At 42.3% G+C, this 24,355-nt stretch overlaps 1 protein-coding gene across 1 annotated transcript in view; it reads left to right on the top strand.

The window, feature by feature from the left end:
* Nucleotides 1–2,878: 2,878 nt before the first annotated feature.
* The window catches only part of RNF150 (ring finger protein 150), a 289,515-nt gene continuing 268,038 nt past the window's right edge, over nt 2,879–24,355 (top strand). The window contains exon 1 of the mRNA XM_036931488.2: nt 2,879–3,383. Within this exon, the coding sequence (XP_036787383.2) occupies nt 2,882–3,383 (502 nt within the window). The 5' untranslated portion in view covers nt 2,879–2,881. The remainder of the gene's footprint in view (nt 3,384–24,355) is intronic.

Raw genomic sequence — 24,355 nt, 5'->3', positions numbered from 1 at the left:
TTTCAGAAGATACTTCAAACCTAGGCTAATATCCTGCTTCATATGAAACATGCACCCCCCAGCCTTAGCATCCACAGAGGACTCCTGCCTGGATAAACCAGCAGTGCCCAACAGTGACTTTCTGTTTTCACCAATATTACTAGTTCAAATTCTGCCATAAGGTAGAGCTGCCCTTCTACCCATTTATTTATTTATTCTATCATTATTCATTTCTATTAGCAAGGTTTTATGAATTCCTGTCTTATCCAGTAGATTGTAATCAGTTACTATCATTATTTATTTTGATGCTCAAATTGTCCCAGATTTGGCCAGTAGGAGCTCCTTCCAACTGGCTCATGTGTCCTTACAGCACGTTCCCCTCATGCTTTGGGCTTAGGAATCTCCCTACAAGTTTCCAGACTAACTCTTTACTTTCCCAGCTCAAGCCCTGATCAGCCCTGGTTCTTTTTAGTGGAGGATGGGTACTTAGCAACCAAGATTTTCCAGCCACTTGATGTGTCCTCTGCCTCTAGCTATGTATATGTGTATGTGAGTGTGTACATATGTATATACATACATCTATGTGTTTTTAATGATTTCACACTCATTTTTAATCTAATCCAACATCTCATGGTTCTTTATAGCTTGCTTTCTTTCCATATCTATAAACTCCCTCTCCAACCCTAAGATATGGCTCCCATCATATTCAGTATTTTACTTATTTAATTATACAGTCTCCCATCCAGGATGCTGCCTCCTTGATCCTGGCATCTCTTCAGCCTCTACCTTTCCCAAGGGAAAGAATGGGTAAGTGGTAGTTATGTATTCTTATTGCTACAGATCACCCAAGTATTGTGACCAGAGGAAAATTAGTAAGAGACAAGAGAGGTTTGGGGAGCCATCTTGGTTTGCTGAGGCATCTGTACAGAACCTAGCTATGGGTTTTAGCCACATGGACTGTTCCCCAGAGCTCCGGTGGCTCAGCAATCAGCAGCCAGGCAGTCTCCACGTTTGTCTCTTGGCTAGGCACTATAAAAAGCACTGTCCCCATTGCCTCGAAGCCCATTTTCTAAAATGAATAAGTTAGGAAAGCACACAAAACTAGCACCTCAAATGCCACAGAGACAAATTCATCTAAGTAGTTCTTGCACAGGCTTCTAATTTGGGCACACCTGGGGCTCACTGCTCTCCCGATAGCCAGCAACCGTTTGTACAGCTGCTGGGAAAGAATTGCTGGTGGACTGTCATGAACGGAAAGCTGCAAACATACTAACGTCCCAGGGAAAGGCAGACTTTCGTTCTCACAGTGCATTGGGTCCCGGGCTCCCTGAAAGAGTGCCAGGTGGCAAGTACAACGTGAGCGATTGACAACCATCCCACAAATTGTTTTAGAGTCTTTATAGGACAGGTATCTCGATCCAGGGAAACTGTTGGAGGAAAGGATCAGTTAAACATTTAATTGGTAAGGAATTGTGCTGTGTCACAGTGTTAAAAGCAGTACTCTAGAGGCACTGTGCTCTCTGGGACTAGTGTGAGCTCTATGCACAACTGGAAAACACACAATAAACAATAACCACCCAAATCAACCACCCTAGTCTGTTGATGCTGTGAGTCTCCTGCCACCAGTCATGACAACCAGAATAAACACAGTGGAAAAACTATTCTCTCTCACCCAGTTTCCTTCCTTTACAGCCTTAGAAAATATCCATTCTAGAAGAAAACAAATGTCACATGTTCACTTACAGATGGGAGAAAAGAAGCCCAATCCTACACTCACCCTAACAGAGTGGTCCCTAATCGTGCAGCCACAGCAACACCCAGGAATTTCCTAGGAAGATATATGCTGGAGCCCTGCCGGAGACATCCAGCAGCAGAAACTCTGTGGCAAGGCCCATCATTCTGAGTTGTAACAACCGCCAGGTGATGCCCGTGCACAGTAAAATTTGATAGTCCTTACCCAAGATGATACTCCAGGCATGCTGTTGGAAGGACCTCGCCACCAAGCTGCCTTACCTTTTGGCCCAAGGCTGGGTAATTAGGGAGCTCACTGCAGTTCCTTCTGCAAATGGGGATATTGTTTACTATAGGCTATATTTAAAGCGTATCTAGTTATTTTGTGATCACAGTCGCTTCCCCTTTTGCCTCCACCTGAAGTCGCAGATCGGGTTTAACCTTAGACCCGGCAGGGGTCGCTGCTGCCCTTAATGAGAGACCGAGGGAGCGTGGCAAACGAAGCCCAGAATCTTTGACATCACACTAAGCTCCTCCTTGCACGCGCACATTATACACACACACACACACAAACATGCAGACACGCACCGCGTAGTCCTCTCGGCCCGCTCGCTTCCACTACCCTCGAGCCGGGCCCTCCCGTGGCAAGTCGTGCGCGGCGCAGGCAGCGGCGAACAGAGGGGCGCGGCGCCCGCAGCCCGAGGGAACCGGCGCGCCTGCCGCCGGACCTGCTCGCCGAGCGCGGGCGTCAAGGGGCCGGGACCCCGACGGCGGCACCCCGGGCTTGGAGCGGCCGTCCCCGCCCCCGCAGGCGCGGCCGCCACCTCTCCAGCTCCTGGGGCCCCGGCCACCCTTATGAGAGTAGGAGAGGCCGGACGAACGAGCAGGACGCTCGGCCGCTGGACTCCTCGCAAGCCCCAAGCACCCGCTCCTCCCGCTCCTCCGGCACCCGGGAAGCGACATGCAGCCGCCGCGCTCCGGGTGAAAGGGGCAGCGGCTGGCGCCACCCGCTTGCTCGCAGAGCAGAGCTCGCGGCGGCTGCGCGACCCGGCCGCGGACCCTCGGGCCCAGGAGTGAGGAGGAGGCGGAGGAGCGGCCGGCCGGGGTTTGGGGTGCTGGGAGCAGGGACGGGGCGGCCGGAGGGCGCGGGGGCGGGAGGGGGCCCCGGCGGATGAAGATGGCAATGTCTCTCATCCGAGCGTGCCGCAGTCTGGCTCTCTCAACATGGCTGCTTTCCTTTTGTTTCGTTCATCTGCTTTGCCTGGACTTCACCGTGGCCGAGAAGGAGGAATGGTACACCGCCTTCGTGAACATCACCTACGCCGAGCCCGCGCCGGACTCCGGGCCCGGGGCGGCGGGCGGCGGCGGCGGCGGCGGCGGCCCCGAGCTGCGCACCGAGAAGACCGAGTGCGGGCGCTACGGGGAGCACTCGCCCAAGCAGGACGCGCGCGGGGAGGTGGCCATGGCCAGCTCGGCGCACGACCGCTTGGCCTGCGACCCCAGCACCAAGTTCGCCGCCCCTGCCCACGGCAAGAACTGGATAGCCCTCATCCCCAAGGGCAACTGCACGTACAGGGACAAGATCCGGAACGCGTTCCTGCAGAACGCCTCCGCCGTGGTCATCTTCAACGTGGGCTCCAGCGCCAACGAGACCGTCACAATGTCCCACGCAGGTAAGCGGCCCTGGCGGGGGAGGGGGGCTCGAGGGGGCGGCAGCGTCCAGGGGGACCCAGCTCCCGGCTCCTTTGTGGGAAGTCGGCTGCGTGGAAGGCGCGTGCCTGTGCTTGGACCTACTAAGTTGTGCTCCGCGTCACTTCGGGAGCCTTACAAGGTAGAGAGGAGCAACCGTTTGGGGGAACCAGAGAGTGTGTTCCGCTCAGCTTAGCGCCGCTTGGACGAGGGTTTACCGAGGTGGGCTCATTTTTCCTAGGCGGATCTGGGAGGTGAAGTTTGGAGGGCAGGTCTCCGTCCGATGCTATTCTCAGTTAGGGAGCCGGCAGATCCGATAACCCTTTTCCGCCCTCGGGTGTGTGCATCAGGTATAGTCCTGATGCAGGCGTCTGTGTGTCAGGAGGTGGGTAGGGTTACTGTTACTGGCAGCTCACCACCGCGAACTTGCTCCTTCAAATCAGGTTTCAGCTCTTCCTGGGAGATTGAGTTCCCTCCTGTTGGGTTGACGCACGTGATAAATAACATTAAAGTCCAGGGCTGTCGGACTTGGCTTGTCATCCTTAGAAGCTGACAGGCAGGCACGAAGGTAAATAATAACAATCCTTAGCAAGCCAGGAAGAGCACAGTGGTCCATAAAGTTGTGCCTACTTTTCAAGTTTTGCATTATCCTTTACCTGACTGGGAGGTTAAATATGACAAAGGTTTTCTTTCTGGTGACAATGAGGCGATTTCAGGGTAGAAAGAATATGTTTTTCTTTATGCTAACAGGTTGCCCGGACTAGAAGTAGGTTACTGCCCCCAAACTCGCTTTTTATTCGTAAGCCTGTCATAGGAACCAAAAAAAAAAGGCCCTTACCAGGCTTGTCAGTATAAGCAGCTAGTTTTAGCAGACTCACCTCCCTGAGTCCAGGGCTTTTCCTGTGCTTGAGAGGTGGGTCCTCCTTGCCCAGAGGGGTTCCTGTGTTGAAGTTGTGACATCCAGAGGGAGGAGGAAGGGATAGAAATGACTGATGCATTTTCTGACTGGAGTCACTTATCAAAAATACTTTCCTTAAAAGCCAGGACAGAACCCTTATGCCACTGAAATGAAACACCAAACTTTGACTACATTGGGGTGGGGGTGCATTCTTTGGGAAAAAGTTTTGATTCTGAGATTTGCTATCACCTGTTAGTGAAATACACAATCGGATTGCCTCTGGTAATCACCAGCTGCTTTAAACAAGGAACTTGTCAGCCTTAAACAGGTGGTGCAGAGAAAGTTCAATGCTTCTACAGATAGGCCAGAAAATTAATTAAATGAAGAGATGAGACAGTTAACATCTTAGAAAAGTTATCATAGAGCATTTAGGAACATTGGATATACTTTCTGGAGTGTAACAGTTTTGTGGGTGCAAAGATTGTACTCTGGCCTTGAGTCATAGGAGCACTACTTAAACTTTATGATAGTCAATGATTTGGAAGACAATGGAAGAGCACTTTAACATATAAAGTATCTTTAAATATATTTAATGTATCAACCTCTATTGGGGTGAGGTTCTTTAAACTCCAAGATTGTTAGCTGACTTTACAGGATTTTAAAAATTTATTTGTGCACATGCATAAAATTCTAAACTTGGCTTCTTTAAATATAAAGAGACACATCATTTGTACCTGTCTAAGAAGGCTCTCCAAACTCCCAAAACACTGGATCAATTAATGGCTCACCTATTCTTTAACAAAAAGCAGTAGGCTGACTTTCCATACAAATGATGCTTAAGACATAGTGGGAGTAAAGACTTTAGTAATAGATTGAAAGTTAAAGGCTAAAAAATGTAAAGGAAATTCTCTGCTGTTTCCAAAAATGCGTTTTTGCCCTTTCTGTGAATAGCCTTGAAACTTTAATATTTAAATTTGACATATTGCCACATTAAGAAACTCTATTCAGAGTTAGCATTGATTTCTGCTAACGTCTCATTACCATGTATCATAAGGAGACACACAGACTCGATGGCTTGGCAAACCTTTCACTTCACTCTTAAATTCTTCTGCCTGAATCTCTAACACCGAGATGGCAGCACTGGTCTGGCTGTCAGTGTATTACACTTAGCTCCAGAACTTGAATGCTTTACTTTTTCTAGTTATAGTTCAGTCATATTTCTAAATTAAACTCAGAAAATAGTGTACATTTTAAACACTCATTGCATATTATTTTGTGAACATGGTATGCAGTATACCATAGTAGCCTTACATTTGTGAAATTTTTAATTCAGAGTCTTTTACTTTTTTAACATCAGCTTTTTTTTTTAATCTCACCTTTCCTCTAGATCCTTTATTTTTGGAACTGATAGCTTCCAAGGGAGAAGGTCTGAATTTAATTATGCAACACTATGTAATATCTGTGCATTTCAGGTGATGGTGATATGGTACATAATTTCCCTTTCTCCTTTCCTATAGCCTTTGTTTTTGTTTTTCTTAAACTGCTTAAATTACTTTGGGTTTCTGCCACTTACGTAATTGTGGTTTCTCATTCACACAGAGATTCTCCTGGAATAGATTAGTAGTTTTACTTTGTAACTAGTTTTTAAAAAAATCTTTTTAAAGAATATGACAGCTTTATTAAGAGAGAATTCACATGTCCTCCAGTTCACTCATTTAAATTATACAATTTAATGGTTTTACTATACAGACAGAGTTGTACAAACCTCACCACTAATTCCAAAAAGAAACCTTGTGTCCATTAGTGGTTAGTCTGTTTCCAATCCCCCACCCCTAGGTAACTGCCTTGCCTGAGGGTTTCAGCCCCAGGCAAGTTCACTACACATTCAATGAGGCTGAGAAATGACAGTGGAAGGTTCTTGGGGTAAAAGGGTTTATAGGTTGAGCACTAGAATCATGTCTCCATCCAATAGTCTGCAGGTCCATAATCCACCTTGGTCCCTGCCTCTGCCCAGAGCACTGGGCAGAGCTCTTTATGTAGTGAGTCAGTCAATAATAGCTTATTGACTAAAGGTGTGGAAGCAGTGGTCTAGCAGTAAGCCAATTACATCATCAAGTAGTTTAAGGTCAGGTGAGGATCCTGGCCATAGGAACTTCCATTTTTCCCACAGTAACCACTAACCTACTTTCTGTCTATATATTTGTCTATTCCAAACACTTCATATACGTACACTCCCTGACTTTAAATAGTTTGTTTTAGGATTATTTTACTTGTGATAGTGTGAAAGCAACATGCAATTTCAATCCTTTTCCAGGCTAGCGATATATAGTATAGTATTTTTATGACGCTGGGCAGCGGCAGTGAGCCACAGCTCCCAGTCAGCCATGCAGTCATGAGAGTAAATGACCAGTACACTTACAACCATTCTGCAACCAGACACCCATTCTGTTTTTCACTTTCAGTACAGTGTTCAATAAATTACATGAGAAATTCAACACTTTATTATAAAATAGGCTTCGTGTTAGATGATTTTGCATAAATGTAGGCCAGTGTAAGTGTTCTGAGCACTCTTACAGTAGGTTAGGCTTAGCTTATGATGTTCAGTAGGTTAGGTGTATTAATATGTTTTTGATTTATGATATTTTCAACTTACAGTGGGTGGATTGAGATGTAATGCATTGTAAGTTAAGATCAGTAAATATGTAACGCATTTTTTGTGACTGGAGTCTTTAACTTAGAATTCTTTCAAGATCTATCAGTGCTGTAACCTGTGTTGGTACCTCATTCCTTTTTGTTGCCAAATAATATTTCATTGTGCGGGTATGCCACATTTAATTTATTCATCAATTAATGGGCATTTAAAAGGTTCTTTCCACTTCTTGGTTATTAGACATAATGCTGCTAAACATTCATGTCCAACTTTTGTGTGGACCCCTCTCTGTGTATATACCTACAAGTGAAACTCCTGAGTCATATGGCAACTCTATGGTTTAACCATTTTAGGAACTGCCATTGTTTTCCAAAGGAGCTGTGCTATTTCAAATTCCCAGTAGCAGTTATGAAGATTCCAGTTTCTCTACATTTTCATCAATACTTGTTGTCTTTTTTATTTTGGCTATTCTGGTTGTAGTGAAGTGCTATCTTCCTTGTGATTTTTCACTTGCATTTCCCTGCTGACTAGTAGTACTTTTGAACATACTCTTAATTTTTCTACTTTCCATTTTTCTCCTTTTTTCCTTGCTAGCCATTATTTGTCCTTTCCTGGATTTTGAGCTCATACACCTTTTTTACTAGCAAAGAGGGGAAATCTATCCCTTTCAACTGAAAAAAAAAAAGCCCATGGTCGTACAGTTTTATATGCCTCTAGAAAAGGGTGTGAGGAAATACCCCAACAGTGATTTAGAGAGACCCTAAGTTTTCAAAAACTATATAGTAAAAAGCAGCTCGGCCAGGTGAGAGCCGTAGCAAGTGGGCTTTCAGGTGCCGGGAAAGGTGAGGGTCAGCTCCTAGGAGCTGCCCAGCTGCTGCTTATGGTAGAGTCTGAGTAAAGTATTTTCAGAAATTTCTAGAGGCAGTTCTGAGAAGTAGTTAATTAGGAGTGTAGCCTCTAAAGTCAACCACTGGAGTTTGTGTCCTGGCTTTGCTACATTTTACTGTGTTTCTCTGAGTATGCTATCTGACCTCTCAGGGTTTCAGTTTCCTAGTCTGGGAAATGCGGTATCTGCCTCACTTTGTTTGTAAGGGAATTAAATGAGTCAGTACATGCACAGTGCTCACATCTGTAGCTGTCACATAGCAGTCAATAAATGTTAACCCTTATAAGCTTTGTACACAGTGACACACAGGAGCTGCCAACTGGATCATCAAACCCCTGGGGCTCCCTGAGGTCCTGGCAACCCTGGGGAAGAGCTTTTTATTTACTCTCTTGCTTTAGAGGCCAGAGCAGTTGTGCCAATTTATTTGTGGCTTCTGATTTGAGCCAGGGTGTACCAGCTTCTAAAAAACATTCTTTTTGTTTTTTATGTTTGTTTATGCTTTCTCTTGGCTTAAATTGAAATCTTGTCATAGCAAGGTAATAAACATGGTAAATCGAGAAGACTAAGGAGGTGGTTTGTGACTGAGTTGTGATGTTGAGGAAATGACCCATTTTCCTTCCTTTTTTAAAAGAATGGTTGCTGCCTTTCTGCTTGTCTACTGCTAGCAGGTAAAGGGGCATGAGGAAACCAGACATCTCACTTAATGGAAGAACTTTTGAGGGACTTGGTTCCTACCTGTAACTTATAGATGGAGGACGGAAAGAGATGGTTGCAGTAACTGTTTAGAGAATCAGTTCAGCTGTGGTGAGGAGGAGCCCAGGTTGGAGTATAGCCCAGGTATTTTAGGACTTCTTCAAGGTTGGAAGATGAAACAAGAAATTCACTCGGGCTCTTCCCTGTGTTGGTGGGTGCTAAGAGCTTCTTGGGTTCATGCTTCATTTATGGCCATTGTTTTAATTGCTTAAGCCTACCTTTGCCTTAACCTCTGCAAATGAACTAGCTGCTTGAGTTAATTTTTTGCAGGACTTGTACTTTTCTAGAATATTAATGTCCAGTTTTGCATCAACTCTCTTTTTTAGCGTATTGTTGCTATCTCTCTATTGTCCATGTAGTGCTTCCTCCAGGTCAAGCATGTTGTAAGCACTTTATATGCCTTGGTTCATTTAATTCTCACAATAATGCTGAGATAGGTACTGTTATTATCCCTATTTCACAGAGAAGGTAACTGAGTCCTAAATAGGGGAGGTGACTTGGCCATGCACGTACTAAGTGGTAGAGCTAGGCTTGCAAACCTGGGCACTCTGTCTCCTGAATCTGTACTCGTAACTGCTGCCACCTATCCCTCCTCAACTTGAAAGAATCCTTTAAACACTAGGTATGGACAGTGGATGCAGGCAATAAGCTAAAGCTAATTCTTCTTTCAGAAGACTTTAACAAGTCTAAGGGCAAATGCACTGCTGACCTGCAGACGACATTTTGGGGGTGGGAGTAGTGGGACCTTACGTTTAGTGCTCTGCTCTTCCAGTCGTGCATCTGGTTAACCATTCGGCTTTGGGCTGGTCACATTTTCTGTTCTGGGCCTCAGTTTTCTCACCTATAAAATGAGAGGATTGGATAACTTGATCTCTAAGAGCTGTTTGAACTCCATAATTCCATATATATTCAAAAATCAAGATATTTCTGCTAAAATTCAAATTTCTAGCTTCTCTTCATCAGAAAAACTGATGACGGGGCCAGTGTTCCTGCATGTCAACAGGCAGCTGGAGCAGGGCAGTGGCAGCCATTAAGATGAGCAGCTAGTTGTCCCAAGTCCCTATCACTTATGGTCTGGCTGTTGGCCCACTGCCCTCATCTATGCCCCTTGCCTCAGTCCAAAGGCCAGTGTATTTGGGGCTCCAGCCTTATGGACTGAAACAAGGGTCAGTGAGAAGCTACAGAGAGCAGACTTGGTTTAGTAAAGGGAAGAATTCACCAGGATAGAACTGTTTAGAGATGGGAGAGGTTTCCTTGGGAAATGAAGCTGTCTTGCATTCGCGCTGAAACTGAACAGAAGTGCTGTGGAATTGCTGAAGGTGGAGTCAGGCACAGGCTTCTAACTGGAGATGTCTTAAGGGCCTTCCCAAGCCTGAGAGCCCATGATTATCTATCACTTGGATATTTCCGAAACATTTCTTTAGAGCCTCAGTTTCCACTTCTTCTCTTAGGGTATACACGGAGAAGCTATCATTCATCCTTGGTTTAATCTCCTAGGCCAAAACACTCTCCTCCTCACCACTTAGTATTTGTTGACTTATTTACTTATTTATTTGGTGCTGCACTGTACCTCTTCACCTGTGTCTCTGCTGGCAGACAGATATCCCATAGCCAAAAATTCCAGACACTCTTATTAAAAGCCATAATTCAGTGTCAGTGTTAAATAACATTCTTGGCAGTGTAACTTAACTGCTCTGGGTGTTTCAAGAAACTGTATGACTTGTTTACTCATTTCTGGCCATAGAAATTCATATCTGAGGGATTTGGAAGGAATCCTACTTCTACCTTCTTTAGTAAGAATTCCATCCTCATCTCCCTTGATGTTTCTTTTCTTAAAAATTCTCTGGCTTTTCAAAAAGGAAATAATTTTATGTCCATAAAATCTGGAAAAATTTAGAAAGAACCTGGGACTTGATAAACTCATTATTCTAGTTTTCTAGGAAGGCACGATTATGCTTCTGAGACAATGTTAATTTGTTTAGAAACCAGTCACAGCTTTTGAAAAGGAGCTTAACCATTTTTGCATTTCTAGACATGAAATTGAGTATATTAAAAATTTAGTAGTTTGATAGTCCCTGAAAATCTTCAGTTTATCCCTAGAAGACATACTTCATCTTATGTGTACTCTAAAAAGGATCTTCACTTACTGCTGAATTACTGAAGTGATCCTGGAATTCTGTGTATTTGATCTTGTGCATTGAGAGATGCTAAATTTGAATGAAAATTAATCTCAAATCCTATTCAGATTATGTAAGATTTTAAGGATTTTGTTAATATAAAACCCAGAGAAACAAGGTAGCCTTGTGCTGTGTGATTTTCTACCAAGCTGCAGTTATAGTGGTTCTATTAAATTGAAAACTTGTCTGTGGATATAATATCTTTTATTTTAAACATTGAGAGATGAATCACTTGGTAGTTTAATGGTAAGAGTACTTTATAGATTGAGGTCAAAGTATTAATGATTTTGATTAGATCTAGTTCTTACATTTTTATGTGAGGAAAATTAAATTTCTATTACCATTTCAAAAACATTGGTTGTACATTGATTTCTGTAAGTATTTTTTTTTTAAATTGTCTCCCATACTATATAGTGGTACTTAGAGAAACTCAGTACACAAGGACATTTGTCATAAAATTAAGGAAAATTAATATTTTTGTATTGGATTTTTTGGCTTTTTCAGATTTAGGGTATGAATATGTATTTCATAATAGAGATTAAAAATTTTTTAGAAATAGTTGTATTAAATACATGGCTCATTCGTGTCCTTTCCAGGCAGATGTATAATAAGTACATATAGGGAAGATTCAGGAAGTATTTTGTTTTTTTACTAATTTAGCCCTGGTAGCTCTCCATCATAAATGGCTTTTTACACACATAGTCCACGTAAGCATTATTAAGAAGGCAGAGATCTGAGATTTTTCCATGGTGTTGACATATGCAATGTTTTTTTTCCCTCAAAGTTTTGTTTTCCCAATCCCCACTTTATGTAGATGATATTCATCTGGCCATTCTGTAGCCAGGAACTGACTAAACCTACATCAGGAATCTAATTCCAAATGACCCAAAGAATAATGATTGAGGACATATGTTTTCCCCTTAGTTATCAGGAGGATGCTTGGAATGTTCTTCCTCCCAAATTCCCATGGGCTGGCTGCCTCTCTCAGGTCCCTTTTCTAATGGGCCCTCACCACTAAGGTCTTCCCTAGATACTCTATTTAAAATAGCATCCTCCCCCACTTCCCATCCCCAGCACACCTTACCTTCTCCCTGCTGCATGTTACTTCTCATTAATGCATTTATTGTCTGTGCCTTCCCACCAGAATGGAAGAGCCACAAGAAGAAGGGCTTTTAGACCTTTTTTATTCATGGTGAAGTTCTCAAAGCCTAAAGGAGTCCCTGGTGCATGAAAAGTACTTGGTAAATATTGTTAAAATCTGTTAAATAACCTGAAGACTGGAGAGATGGACTGAATGAATTTGTTAGTCTCTAATTTCATGAAAAAAATATTCTGACACTAAAAAATTTGTAGGTTTAAACTCAACATAAATCAAGTCAGATTCTAATTTGGGTGTCCCATTAAAATGTTTATTCACTTGTACAGTGTGGCATGAAGTGGGTACCTAGTTTATTCCTTGGCCTAAGAGGAGAATGACATGCTGGTAACAAGCAGGAGAGTATCAAAAACAGTTGTAACCAAATATCATTTTTTGCATGTATTTATTGTCCTACAGCTTTAAAAAATATGTAAGTTTTTAAAAAATTTTAAATTAAAGACATGCTTTATAGAAAATCTTGAAAATATGAAACATTTAAAAAGAGAGAAGATAATCAAAACCATTTATAACCCAACCACTTAACTCTGGCATTTTTTCATTATTGGATACGTATTTACCAATTTGGAATATGTTACATGTATGTTTTTTGTAGCTTTTTTAAGAAGGAAAATAAAAAAATTTCCTTAGTGTTTCTATGACAATCCCACTTGTCTCCTACATGAACAGTGCTATTGTAAACATCCTTATGTACCTAAAAATGGTTGGTATCCATGTTTACTTTCTTATATCAAGTCCCTGAACATGGACTAGTTTGTCAGAGGTATTCCTGTGTAGCTGTAGAGCAGGGTTTTTTGTAGCCTGGTTAGTGATATCTTCAGAGATAATGCTCACTCACTAGTAAGGGTTCTCCTCTGAAGGAGAGAGATCATCTATCAAGCTACTTGTGCTGCCCTGGAGTTCTAACTCAGCTTTTCTGCATCCCTTTGCTCCGAGCTAGACCAGTCTGGCAGCTGGGGCATGACACTAAAGGGGCAGAATTGGAAGAAAAGCAGCTTAGGTGATAGTCATCAGGATTACAATGGGTGAAACCCCTCCCTCCACTCCGCCCCCCCACCCTCACTGTTCCTGCACTTTCATTTGTGTCCTAGGGATGTTCAGTGCCAGTTGAATAGGTTTGTACGTCAGGCTGTCTTGGCCCTTGGCAAGTCACTTCTCCCTCTGGGTCTTGTATTCTTTCACTTGAAAATGATGAGCAGGAGGCTCCTGGAGGGGAACTGGTTTTAGATCAGGGATTCTTCATTCTGGCTGCACATTAGAATCACCTGGGGAGTTTTACAATGGCAGATCCCCAGGTTCCACCTGCAGAGATTCTGACTGGCTGGTAGGGTGAGGAGTCTCTCCAGGTGACTTAATGTACAGCCCGGGTTGACAGTCACCACACTGGATGTATCTAAAGTCCTCTGGTTCTTATATCCCATGGTTCTGAGTTATTTTAAGAAATAGTGCTTTTCCCATTGTTATCAGAATTCTACATGAGAATTTTTTAAATCTTAGGATTCTAATGATTAAAACTCTGAGCATGTGTAGTAAGTACTACTTCAAGACATGAATTAGTTATTCACTGAATTCACTGGAAAATAAGCAGATTTTCCAGACCAGCAGAAGACAGATTAATAGCAGGCACAGCAAGTACAGGAAAGCACCCAAACTTCTGTGAAACAGTCAAAAAGAGTCCAGGGAGTCAAAAAGTAGACATGGTAATGAAATTGGGTGAATTTCTGTTTATATGCTAGGTGTTCATTATCTTGATTGTCTGCTCTGGCATCAGAGGCAAAGATATTGTCTCACCTGAGGGTTTCAGCCACTGGCAAGTTCACTCTGGATTCAGTGAGAGCAAGTAAGAACAGAGCATTGCAGGTAAAAGGATTTATACCCAGCTTCTCATGATGGCAGGTTGAGTGCTAGAACCATGTCTGCCTCTACCAAGTTCACAATCTGTCTCTGTTCTGCCACTGGGATTCCCTGCAGTTGTACAAACTCTGTGCAGAGCACTGGGCAGAGTTCCTTACATAGCAACACAGACAACTATGGCTCACTGCCAACAGGTGTGCAGCATGTGCCTGTAAGCATTGCACCTGTGCAGTGGGCAAGTAGATTAGGGTCAGGTGAGGATCTGGCCATGGGAACTTCCGTTTTCCCTACAGATGCCATGGTTTACCAAAGAGAAAGTACTACATTTTGCTCACCATGGCTGTCATCATCCAGTTTTGGAGGTAATCTAGGGTGGCAGTGACAAAGATGATTCTGGTGTACAATTGATCTGGGTCTTGTCTTGCCAATGGGTTTCAGCCCTGGGCAAGTTCGCTATGGATTCAGTGTGACCAAGGAAATTGACAGCAAAATGTTCTTTGGGGTGAAAGGGTTTATTACCCGGTTTGTTCTCCAGTGGTAGATCGAGCACTAGCATCTCTGCCTCCACACAGAGCACTGGTCCGAGCTCTCTATATAGTGCAATAATAGCTTATTGCCTAAAGGTGTGGAAGTGGCAGCTCAGCAACAGACCAGTTACATCATCAGGTGGTTAAGTTCAGTAAGGTTCCTGGCCATAGGAACCCCATCTTCCCCACAGTCTGAACCCTGATGGTCATTTGCCTAGGAAGATAAAAAGCAGCATAGACTGGAGATAGAAGTTGGAAGTCATTCAGTTGGTGGGAGTGAGATTCTACCATTCCTGGATGTGAGTGCAGTGGGAGAGAAGCTGCCAAGAACTAGAGGGTTGTGGATAAAATAAGAGTTCCTGTGGCCAAGATTCTCACCTGGCCCTGGTTGACTAGCTCACTGCACACCTGTGGGCAATACATGGCTATTGACTCTATATAAAGAGCTCTGCCCAGTGCTCTGGGTGCGACATGATGGCACAGCTGCAAGGCTGCAGGAGAGCAGAGCAGAGGCTGGAGTGGTGGTAGTGCTGAGGACAGAGGCCCAGAGGACGGCTGTGTGGGATGACTGTACAGAGAGACCCAGAGGACAGCTATGTGGGATGGCTGTTCAGGATCACTGTGCAGACAGAGGCCCAGAGGACCGCTTTATGGACAGAGGGGCCCTGAGGCAGAGACTGGCCTGCTGCATGCAGACTTGCTCTGAGTGAATGGGATTTCAGTGATTGACCTGCCACTGTGGAAATAAAGTTGGGTATAACCCTTTCACCCCAAAGAACGTTTGCTGTCATTTTCTTCGGTCACATTGAATCCATAGCAAACTTGCCTGGGCCTGAAACCCATTGGCAAGAAGGGAAGAGAGGGCCTGGATGCTCAGGAAGCAAATGGTACACCTAACCTTCAAGTCTTCACCTGTGAAATGAGCCTCATGTTACCAATCAGAACTGCTGTGAACTTATACACAATGCAATAAAGGGGCAATGTGGTCATTTAATAAGTGTTACCTATCATTGTCAACAGGAATATATTTAGAATTTGACTATATCTTACCATCTTTATTAGCATTAATTGAGTCCCAGCTCTCATGATCTCTCCCTGGACTGCTGCTGTCACCTCCAGCTGATGTCCAGCTTTCCATTCCTGCCTCTGTAGTCTGTTCCCCATGCAGAAGACAGAAGAACTTGTAAAAGTCAAAGGACGTCATTCTCCTGCTCAGATCTTCCAGGGGCTTCTATCATAGTTGGCACCACATCAGAGTTCTTGTTATTGTCCCCAGTGCCATACTTGGTTTGGCCCCTTTCTTCTACCCAAGCCTCTTTTCCAGCCATGCCTCCCCTCGCTTTTCTAGCATCTTTTTCACTCTTGCTGGTCCTCAGTATGCCCAACTTGCTGCCAACTTGGGGCATTTAGATCTCTTTCCCCACAGATTTTTGGTAGAATTATATATTCACACAACAAACCATCTCTTTATGCTTCTGAAATATGTAGGAATGACTCCCAGACAAGAATATCTGGTAGCCATTTATCTATTTCTCCCTTATTTAACCAACCAACTCATTATTTTTTAAATTCAGCTTGTTCTTAGGCCACCTGTACCCTGAGGGAAATATCTTCCTGCAAAGTAAATTTTGGTAGCATTATAGAATCATGCAGGTTTATTACTCAAGTGAGCAGGGAGAGTTACCGTCTTCCATTTTTTGCAGATTTCTTCCAGATCTTTACATGGCACATCTCTTTTCATCATTCCTAACTGCTCAGTTACCCCTTTCATCAGAGAGTTTCCCCTGGCCCTGTTAAAAAATAGCTCATCTACCAATGATCTCTTCTCTTATTCTCTTATTTTCTGTAATGCACTTATCACTATTTGAAATTGTTATATTATTTCATTCAATAATTTGCTTGATCACTGTCTCCTCCATGAAAATATAAGCTCCACAAAGGCAGGTTGTCTTGTGACCAGATGTATTCCTAGAGCCTAGCACATAAAAGGCACCTAGTAAATATCTATTCAAAGCATGAACAGATAAAAGAATGGTAGAATATGTACCCCTCTAATTCTCAGGTACATTGCTCACTTGAGGGATGAAATAATGACTTCATAGTACATACACTTTACTTGCCTTATGCTGAAGGCAAGATTTAACTTGGTTAAAAATGTCATTCTGTACTCTTGTGTACAGCAGAGCCATTCTTGCTGGGCCTGTGCAAGGGATTCCTCTACTGTCTAACCTGAACATAACCCTTGATAAGGTAAACCTCCTGAGACACCTTTTCAACTGCTGAGAATAGTGACTAGGGAAGGGTGGCTCCTTGAGCCCTTTCCCTTGTAGCTTCCCTTTAGCAATGATGGGCTTTCTGATGCAGGAAGCCAGTCATTATTGCCTGAGATTGTCTGCTGTTGTCCTACCAGTGTTTCTAAGGAGAACTGGATGCCTACTCCCCACAACCTTCAAGCAGGCACCTCTGTTCTGAAGAGCTTTGCTTTGGAGGTCTGCAACAGGTGATGCAGTAGAAATGTTCTTTTTTTTTTTTTTTTTTAGATAATTATTTTTTATTGAAGGGTAGTTGACACACAGTATTACATTACATTAGTTTCAGGTGTACAACACAGTGATTCAACATTTATATACATGATAATTCTAAGTACCAGCTATCACCATACCAAGTTGTTACAATATTTTGACTATATTCCTTATGCTATACATTACATCCCGGTTACTTATTTATTTTACAATTGGAAGTGTGTACTTTTTCTTGGTTGTTGTTGTTGGGGCATCTCTCATATTTATTGATCAAATGGTTGTTAACAACAATAAAATTCTGTATAGGGGAGTCAATGCTCAATGCACAATCATTAATCCACCCCAAGCCTAATTTTCGTCAGTCTCCAGTCTTCTGAAGCATAACGAACAAGTTCTTACATGGAGAACAAATTCTTACATAGTGAATAAGTTACATGGTGAACAGTACAAGGGCAGTCATCACAGAAACTTTTGGTTTTGCTCATGCATTGTGAACTATAAACAGTCAGTTCAAATATGAATACACATTTGATTTTTATACTTGATTTATATGTGGATACCACATTTCTCTCTTTATTATTTTTAATAAGATGCTGAAGTGGTAGGTAGATACAACATAAAGGTAGAAAACATAGTTTAGTGTTGTAAGAGAGCAAATGTAGATGATCAGGTGTGTGCCTGTAGACTATGTGTTAATCCAAGCTAGACAAGGGCAATAAAACATCCACGTATGCGGAAGATTTCTCTCAGAACAGGGAGGGTGAAGTTCTAAGCCTCACCTCTGTTGATCCCCAATTTCTCACCTGATGACCCCCCTGCGACTGTGCCTGTCTTAGGTTGTTCCTCCCTTGAGGAATCTTACCCGTCTCTGGCTAACCAGTCATCTTCCGGGGCCATACAGGGAAATGTTAAGTTGGTAAGTGAGAGAGAAGCCTTATTGTTTGAAATGGTTAGCTTTTTATTTCTTTGCATATTTATGCCCTGTGGCTTCTATGCCCAGCATTTGTCTTGAGGTATCTTTACCACTTGGAGGATTTATGATACTCGGTAAATTTGATATGAGGCACGAATTCTATTTAAGAATTCGTTGTAATTAGGAAGGAAGAAGAAAAGCTATAGAAGTAGCAGGCGGGAGAAAGCATGGGAAGATTGATTATTTCTTTGACATATCTTCTTGTAGAGTAACTTCAGCATGTATAGATTTTAAGCTACTACTTAAATTGCGCACACACATTAACATAATAGGAGTATAGTTACATAACCAAAGCATATCTGTAATTACCAGCCATCTCCAGTGAAACCAAGAAAACCAGTTAGGCACCCTAGGCATTTGTGAAAAGTTATCAATGATATGATGGTTATTATCTAACTGAATTTGAATAGTTTGAGAAAAATCAGACAAATTAAAACAACCCATTCCTGGGCACTGTTCACATCCCATATGTTCTTTTAACAGTAAATAGTCTGTAGTTGTAAGATTTTTGGAGCGCTACAATTTGCACTTCTCCTAATTCTTGGTTGAGTTCCAACAGTATAGATCCAGTCAAATTTGTTGTTTTACTGTATGCACAGGCCAGCTTAGATATCTCCTTCATTCCCATGGCAAGTCCAGGAGCTGGTGGGATGAGTGCATCTACAGCTGTGGCAGTGCGTGGATCTTTGTTGGGGTTTTTTGATGATCATCTTCTGGCATGAGTCTTCCCGAGAGTGCTGATGTTGGAAGTTCTCTTTCAAATCGTTTCTTAGTTCATTTTCGGGGTAGCCAAATTAGGCTTTGATCCTCTGTATAAGCACAAACAGACCCTTTGCCTACACTTTTATATGTCCTTTATATCATTGTATAGAACTCATTAGAGGTCACCACATAGGAACTGCATTTTTTTTTTTAATCATTAATCTACACTTACATGACGAATACTTTGTTTACTAGGCTCTCCCCTATACCAGGTCCCCCCTATATACTCCTTTACAGTCACTGTCCATCAGCGTAGCAACCTGTTGTAGAATCACTACTTGTCTTCTCTGTGTTGTACAGCCCTCCCCTTTCTCCCACCCCGCTATGGATGCTAATCTTAATACCCCCCTACTTCTCCCCCCCTTATCCCTCCCTACCCACCCATCCTCCCCAGTCCCTTTCCCTTTGGTACCTGTTAGTCCATTCTTGAGTTCTGTGATTCTGCTGCTGTTTTGTTCCTTCAGTTTTTCCTTTGTTCTTATATTCCACAGATGAGTGAAATCATTTGGTATTTCTCTTTCTCTGCTTGGCTTGTTTCACTGAGCAAAATACCCTCCAGCTCCATCCATGTTGCTGCAAATGGTTGGATTTGCCCTTTTCTTATGGCTGAGTAGTATTCCATTGTGTATATGTACCACATCTTCTTTATCCATTCATCTATCGATGGACATTTAGGTTGCTTCCAATTCTTGGCTATTGTAAATAGTGCTGCGATAAACAAAGGGGTGCACTGATCTTTCTCATACTTGATTGCTGCATTCTTAGGGTAAATTCCTAGGAGTGCAATTCCTGGGTCAAATGGTAAGTCTGTTTTGAGCATTTTGATGTACCTCCATACTGCTTTCCACAATGGTTGAACAAGTTTACATTCCCACCAGCAGTGTAGGAGGGTTCCCCTTTCTCCACAGCCTCGCCAACATTTGTTGTTGTTTGTCTTTTGGATGGCAGCCATCCTTACTGGTGTGAGGTGATGCCTCATTGTAGTTTTAATTTGCATTTCTCTGATAATTAGCGATGTGGAGCATCTTTTCATGTGTCTGTTGGCCATCTGTATTTCTTTTTTGGAGAACCGTCTGTTCAGTTCCTTTGCCCATTTTTTAATTGGGTTATTTGTTTTTTGTTTGTTGAGGCGTGTGAGCTCTTTATATATTCTGGACGTTAAGACTTTATCGGATGTGTCATTTTCAAAGATATTCTCCCATACTGTAGGGTTTCTTTTTGTTCTATTGATGGTGTCTTTTGCTGTACAGAAGCTTTTCAGCTTAATATAGTCCCACTTGTTCATTTTTGCTGTTGTTTTCCTTGCCCGGGGAGATATGTTCAAGAAGAGGTCACTCATGTTTATGTCTAAGAGGTTTGTGCCTATGTTTTCTTCCAAGAGTTTAATGGTTTCATGACTTACATTCAGGTCTTTGATCCATTTTGAGTTTACTTTTGTATATGGGGTTAGACGATGGTCCAGTTTCATTCTCCTACATGTAGCTGTCCAGTTTTGCCAGCACCATCTGTTGAAGAGACTGTCATTTCGCCATTGTATGTCCATGGCTCCTTTATCAAATATTAATTGACCATATATGTCTGAGTTAATGTCTGGATTGTCTAGTCTGTTCCATTGGTCTGTGGCTCTGTTCTTGTGCCAGTACCAAATTGTCTTGATTACTATGGCTTTATAATAGAGCTTGAAGTTGGGGAGTGAGATCCCCCCTACTTTATTCTTCTTTCTCAGGATTGCTTTGGCTATTCGGGGTCTTTGGTGTTTCCATATGAATTTTTGAATTATTTGTTCCAGTTCATTGAAGAATGTTGCTGGTAGTTTCATAGGGATTGCATCAAATCTGTATATTGCTTTGGGCAGGATGGCCATTTTGACGATATTAATTCTTCCTAGCCATGAGCATGGGATGCGTTTCCATCTGTTAGTGTCCCCTTTAATTTCTTTTAAGAGTGACTTGTAGTTTTCAGAGTATAAGTCTTTCACTTCTTTGGTTAGGTTTATTCCTAGGTATTTTATTTTTTTTGATGCAATTGTGAATGGAGTTGTTTTCCTGATTTCTCTTTCTGTTGGTTCATTGTTGGTATATAGGAAAGCCACAGATTTCTGTGTGTTGATTTTGTATCCTGCAACTTTGCTGTATTCCGATATCAGTTCTAGTAGTTCTGGGGTGGAGTCTTTAGGGTTTTTTATGTACAGTATCATGTCATCTGCAAATAGTGACAGTTTGACTTCTTCTTTGCCAATCTGGATTCCTTGTATTTTTTTGTTTTGTCTGATTGCCGTGGCTAGGACCTCTAGTACAATGTTAAATAACAGTGGGGAGAGTGGGCATCCCTGTCTAGTTCCCGATCTCAGCGGAAATGCTTTCAGCTTCTCGCTATTCAATATAATGTTGGCTGTGGGTTTTTCATAGATTGCCTTTATTATGTTGAGGTACTTGCCCTCTATTCCCATTTTGCTGAGAGTTTTTATCATGAATGGATGTTGAACTTTGTCAAATGCTTTTTCAGCATCTATGGAGATGATCATGTGGTTTTTGTCTTTCTTTTTGTTGATGTGGTGGATGATATTGATGGACTTTCGAATGTTGTGCCATCCTTGCATCCCTGGGATGAATCCCACTTGGTCATGGTGTACGATGGTTTTGATGTATTTTTGAATTCGGTTTGCTAAAATTTTGTTGAGTATTTTTGCGTCTACGTTCATCAGGGATATTGGTCTGTAGTTTTCTTTTTTGGTGGTGTCTTTGCCTGGTTTTGGTATTAGGGTGATGTTAGCTTCATAGAATGAGTTTGGGAGTGTCCCCTCCTCTTCTATTTCTTGGAAAACTTTAAGGAGAATGGGTATTATGTCTTCCCTGTATGTCTGATAAAATTCCGAGGTAAATCCATCTGGCCCGGGGGTTTTGTTCTTTGGTAGTTTTTTGATTACCGCTTCAATTTCGTTGCTGGTAATTGGTCTGTTTAGATTTTCTGTTTCTTTTTGGGTCAGTCTTGGAAGGTTGTATTTTTCTAGGAAGTTGTCCATTTCTCCTAGGTTTCCCAGCTTGTTAGCATATAGGTTTTCATAGTAGTCTCTAATAATTCTTTGTATTTCTGCGGGATCTGTTGTGATTTTTCCTTTCTCATTTCTGATACTGTTGATTTGTGTTGACTCTCTTTTCCTCTTAATAAGTCTGGCTAGAGGCTTATCTATTTTGTTTATTTTCTCGAAGAACCAGCTCTTGGTTTCATTGATTTTTGCTATTGTTTTATTCTTCTCAATTTTATTTATTTCTTCTCTGATCTTTATTATGTCCCTCCTTCTGCTGACCTTAGGCCTCATTTGTTCTTCTTTTTCCAATTTCGATAGTTGTGACATTAGACCGTTCATTTGGGATTGCTCTTCCTTTTTTAAATATGCTTGGAGTGCTATACACTTTCCTCTTAAGACTGCTTTTGCTGCGTCCCACAGAAGTTGGGGCTTAGTGTTGTTGTTGTCATTTGTTTCCATATATTGCTGGATCTCCATTTTGATTTGGTCATTGATCCATTGATTATTTAGGAGCGTGTTGTTTAGCCTCCATGTGTTTGTGAGCCTTTTTGCTTTCTTTGAACAGTTTATTTCTAGTTTAATGCCTTTGTGGTCTGAAAAGTTGGTTGGTAGGATTTCAATCTTTTGGAATTTACTGAGGCTCTTTTTGTGTCCTAGTATGTGGTCTATTCTGGAGAATGTTCCATGTGCACTTGAGAAGAACGTGTATCCTGTTGCTTTTGGATGTAGAGTTCTGTAGATGTCTATTAGGTCCATCTGTTCTAGTGTGTTGTTCAGTGCCTCTGTGTCCTTACTTATTTTCTGTCTGGTGGATCTGTCCTTTGGAGTGAGTGGTGTGTTGAAGTCTCCTAGAATGAATGCATTGCATTCTATTTCCTCCTTTAGTTCTGTTAATATTTGTTTCAGGTATGTTGGTGCTCCTGTATTGGGTGCATATATATTTATAATGGTTATATCCTCTTGATGGACTGAGCCCTTTATCATTATGTAATGTCCTTCTTTGTCTTTTGTTACTTTCTTTATTTTGAAGTCTGTTTTGTCTGATACCAGAATTGCAACACCTGCTTTCTTCTCTCTGTTGTTTGCTTGAAATATCTTTTTCCATCCCTTGACTTTAAGTCTGTGCGCGTCTTTGGGTTTGAGGTGAGTCTCTTGTAAGCAGCATATGGATGGATCTTGCTTTTTTATCCATTCTATTACTCTGTGTCTTTTGATTGGTGCATTCAGTCCATTTACATTTAGGGTGATTATTGAAAGGTATGAATTTATTGCCATTGCAGGCTTTAAGTCTGTGGTTACCAAAGGTTTAGGGTTAGCTTCTTTACTGTCTTACTGTCTAACTTAACTCGCTTGTTGAGCTATTATAAACACAATCTGATGATTCTTTATTTCTCTCCCTTCTTATTCCTCCTCCTCCCTTCTTCCTATGTTGGGTGTTTTGTTGTGTGCTCTTTTTAGGAGTGCTCCCATCTAGAGCAGTCCCTGTAGGATGCCCTGTAGAGGTGGTTTGTGGGAGGCAAATTCCCTCAACTTTTGCTTGTCTGGGAATTGTTTAATCCCTCCTTCATATTTAAATGATATTCGTGCTGGATACAGTAGTCTTGGTTCGAGGCCCTTCTGTTTCATTGCATTAAGTATATCATGCCATTCTCTTCTGGCCTGTAGGGTTTCTGTTGAGAAGTCTGATGATAGCCTGATGGGTTTTCCTTTGTAGGTAACCTTTTTTTTCTCTCTGGCTGCTTGTAATACTTTGTCCTTGTCTTTGATCTTTGCCATTTTAATTATTATGTGTCTTGGTGTTGCCCTCCTTGGATCCCTTGTCATGGGAGTTCTGTGTACCTCTGTGGTCTGAGAGGCCATTTCTTCCCCTAGTTTGGGGAAATTTTCAGCAATTATTTCTTCAAAGACATTTTCTATCCCCTTTTCTCTCTCTACTTCTTCTGGAATGCCTATGATTCTTATATTATTTCTTTTATATTGATCACTCAGCTCTCTTAAAATTCTTTCATTCCTGGAGATCCTTTTATCTCTCTCTGCATCAGCTTCTCTGCGTTCCTGTTCTCTGTTTTCTAGTCCATTAATGGTCTCTTGCATCTCGTCCATTCTGTTTTGAAGTCCTTCCAGAGCTTGTTTTATTTCTGAATTCTCCTTCCTTAGTTCTTGCATATTTCTCTGCAAGTCCATCAGCATGGTTATGACTTTTGTTTTGAATTCTTTTTCAGGTAGACTGGCTAAATCTATCTCTCCAGATTCCTTCTCAGGGGAAGATGTAGCAGATGCTGAAGCTGTCTGGGTTAGTCTTGTCTGGATCATATTTTTTTGCCTTTTCATGTTGACAGGTGCTATTGACTGTCAGCTGGGAGGGCCAAAATTTTCACTTACTACTGGCCTTTCTTTACTGGGGCAACTGCGACCCCTTGTGGCTTGTGTTGGGTAATTGCGTGTAGAGTGGGTCTTTGTGTCTTGCCTGGCCAGGAGGGAGAAATCTCCCTTTCTGTGGGCGGAATTTGTCTCAGGCTGCTTCTCTGCTTTCGCAGCGCCCGGTGGGGTGATGGATGGGGGGGCTGCTTGACTGTTTGCCTCCGTGAGGGGTCTCAGAGCTGTTGCCCAGGGGGTTAGTGCACCCGGTTTTCCCTGTGATTTCCAGCTGCTGTACTGTGACCTGGGTTGTTTCCGTCAAGCTGTTAAGTCCCTGTCCCTTTAAGACTTTCAAAAAGCCCCCGCTTTTCTTTGTCACAGGGGCATCAGCTTCAGCACCCACTCAGAGGTC

The sequence above is a fragment of the Manis pentadactyla genome, chromosome 5 (assembly GCF_030020395.1).
Source record: "Manis pentadactyla isolate mManPen7 chromosome 5, mManPen7.hap1, whole genome shotgun sequence".
Taxonomy (NCBI): domain Eukaryota; kingdom Metazoa; phylum Chordata; class Mammalia; order Pholidota; family Manidae; genus Manis; species Manis pentadactyla.
This window is presented reverse-complemented; position numbering and strand designations above follow the sequence as displayed.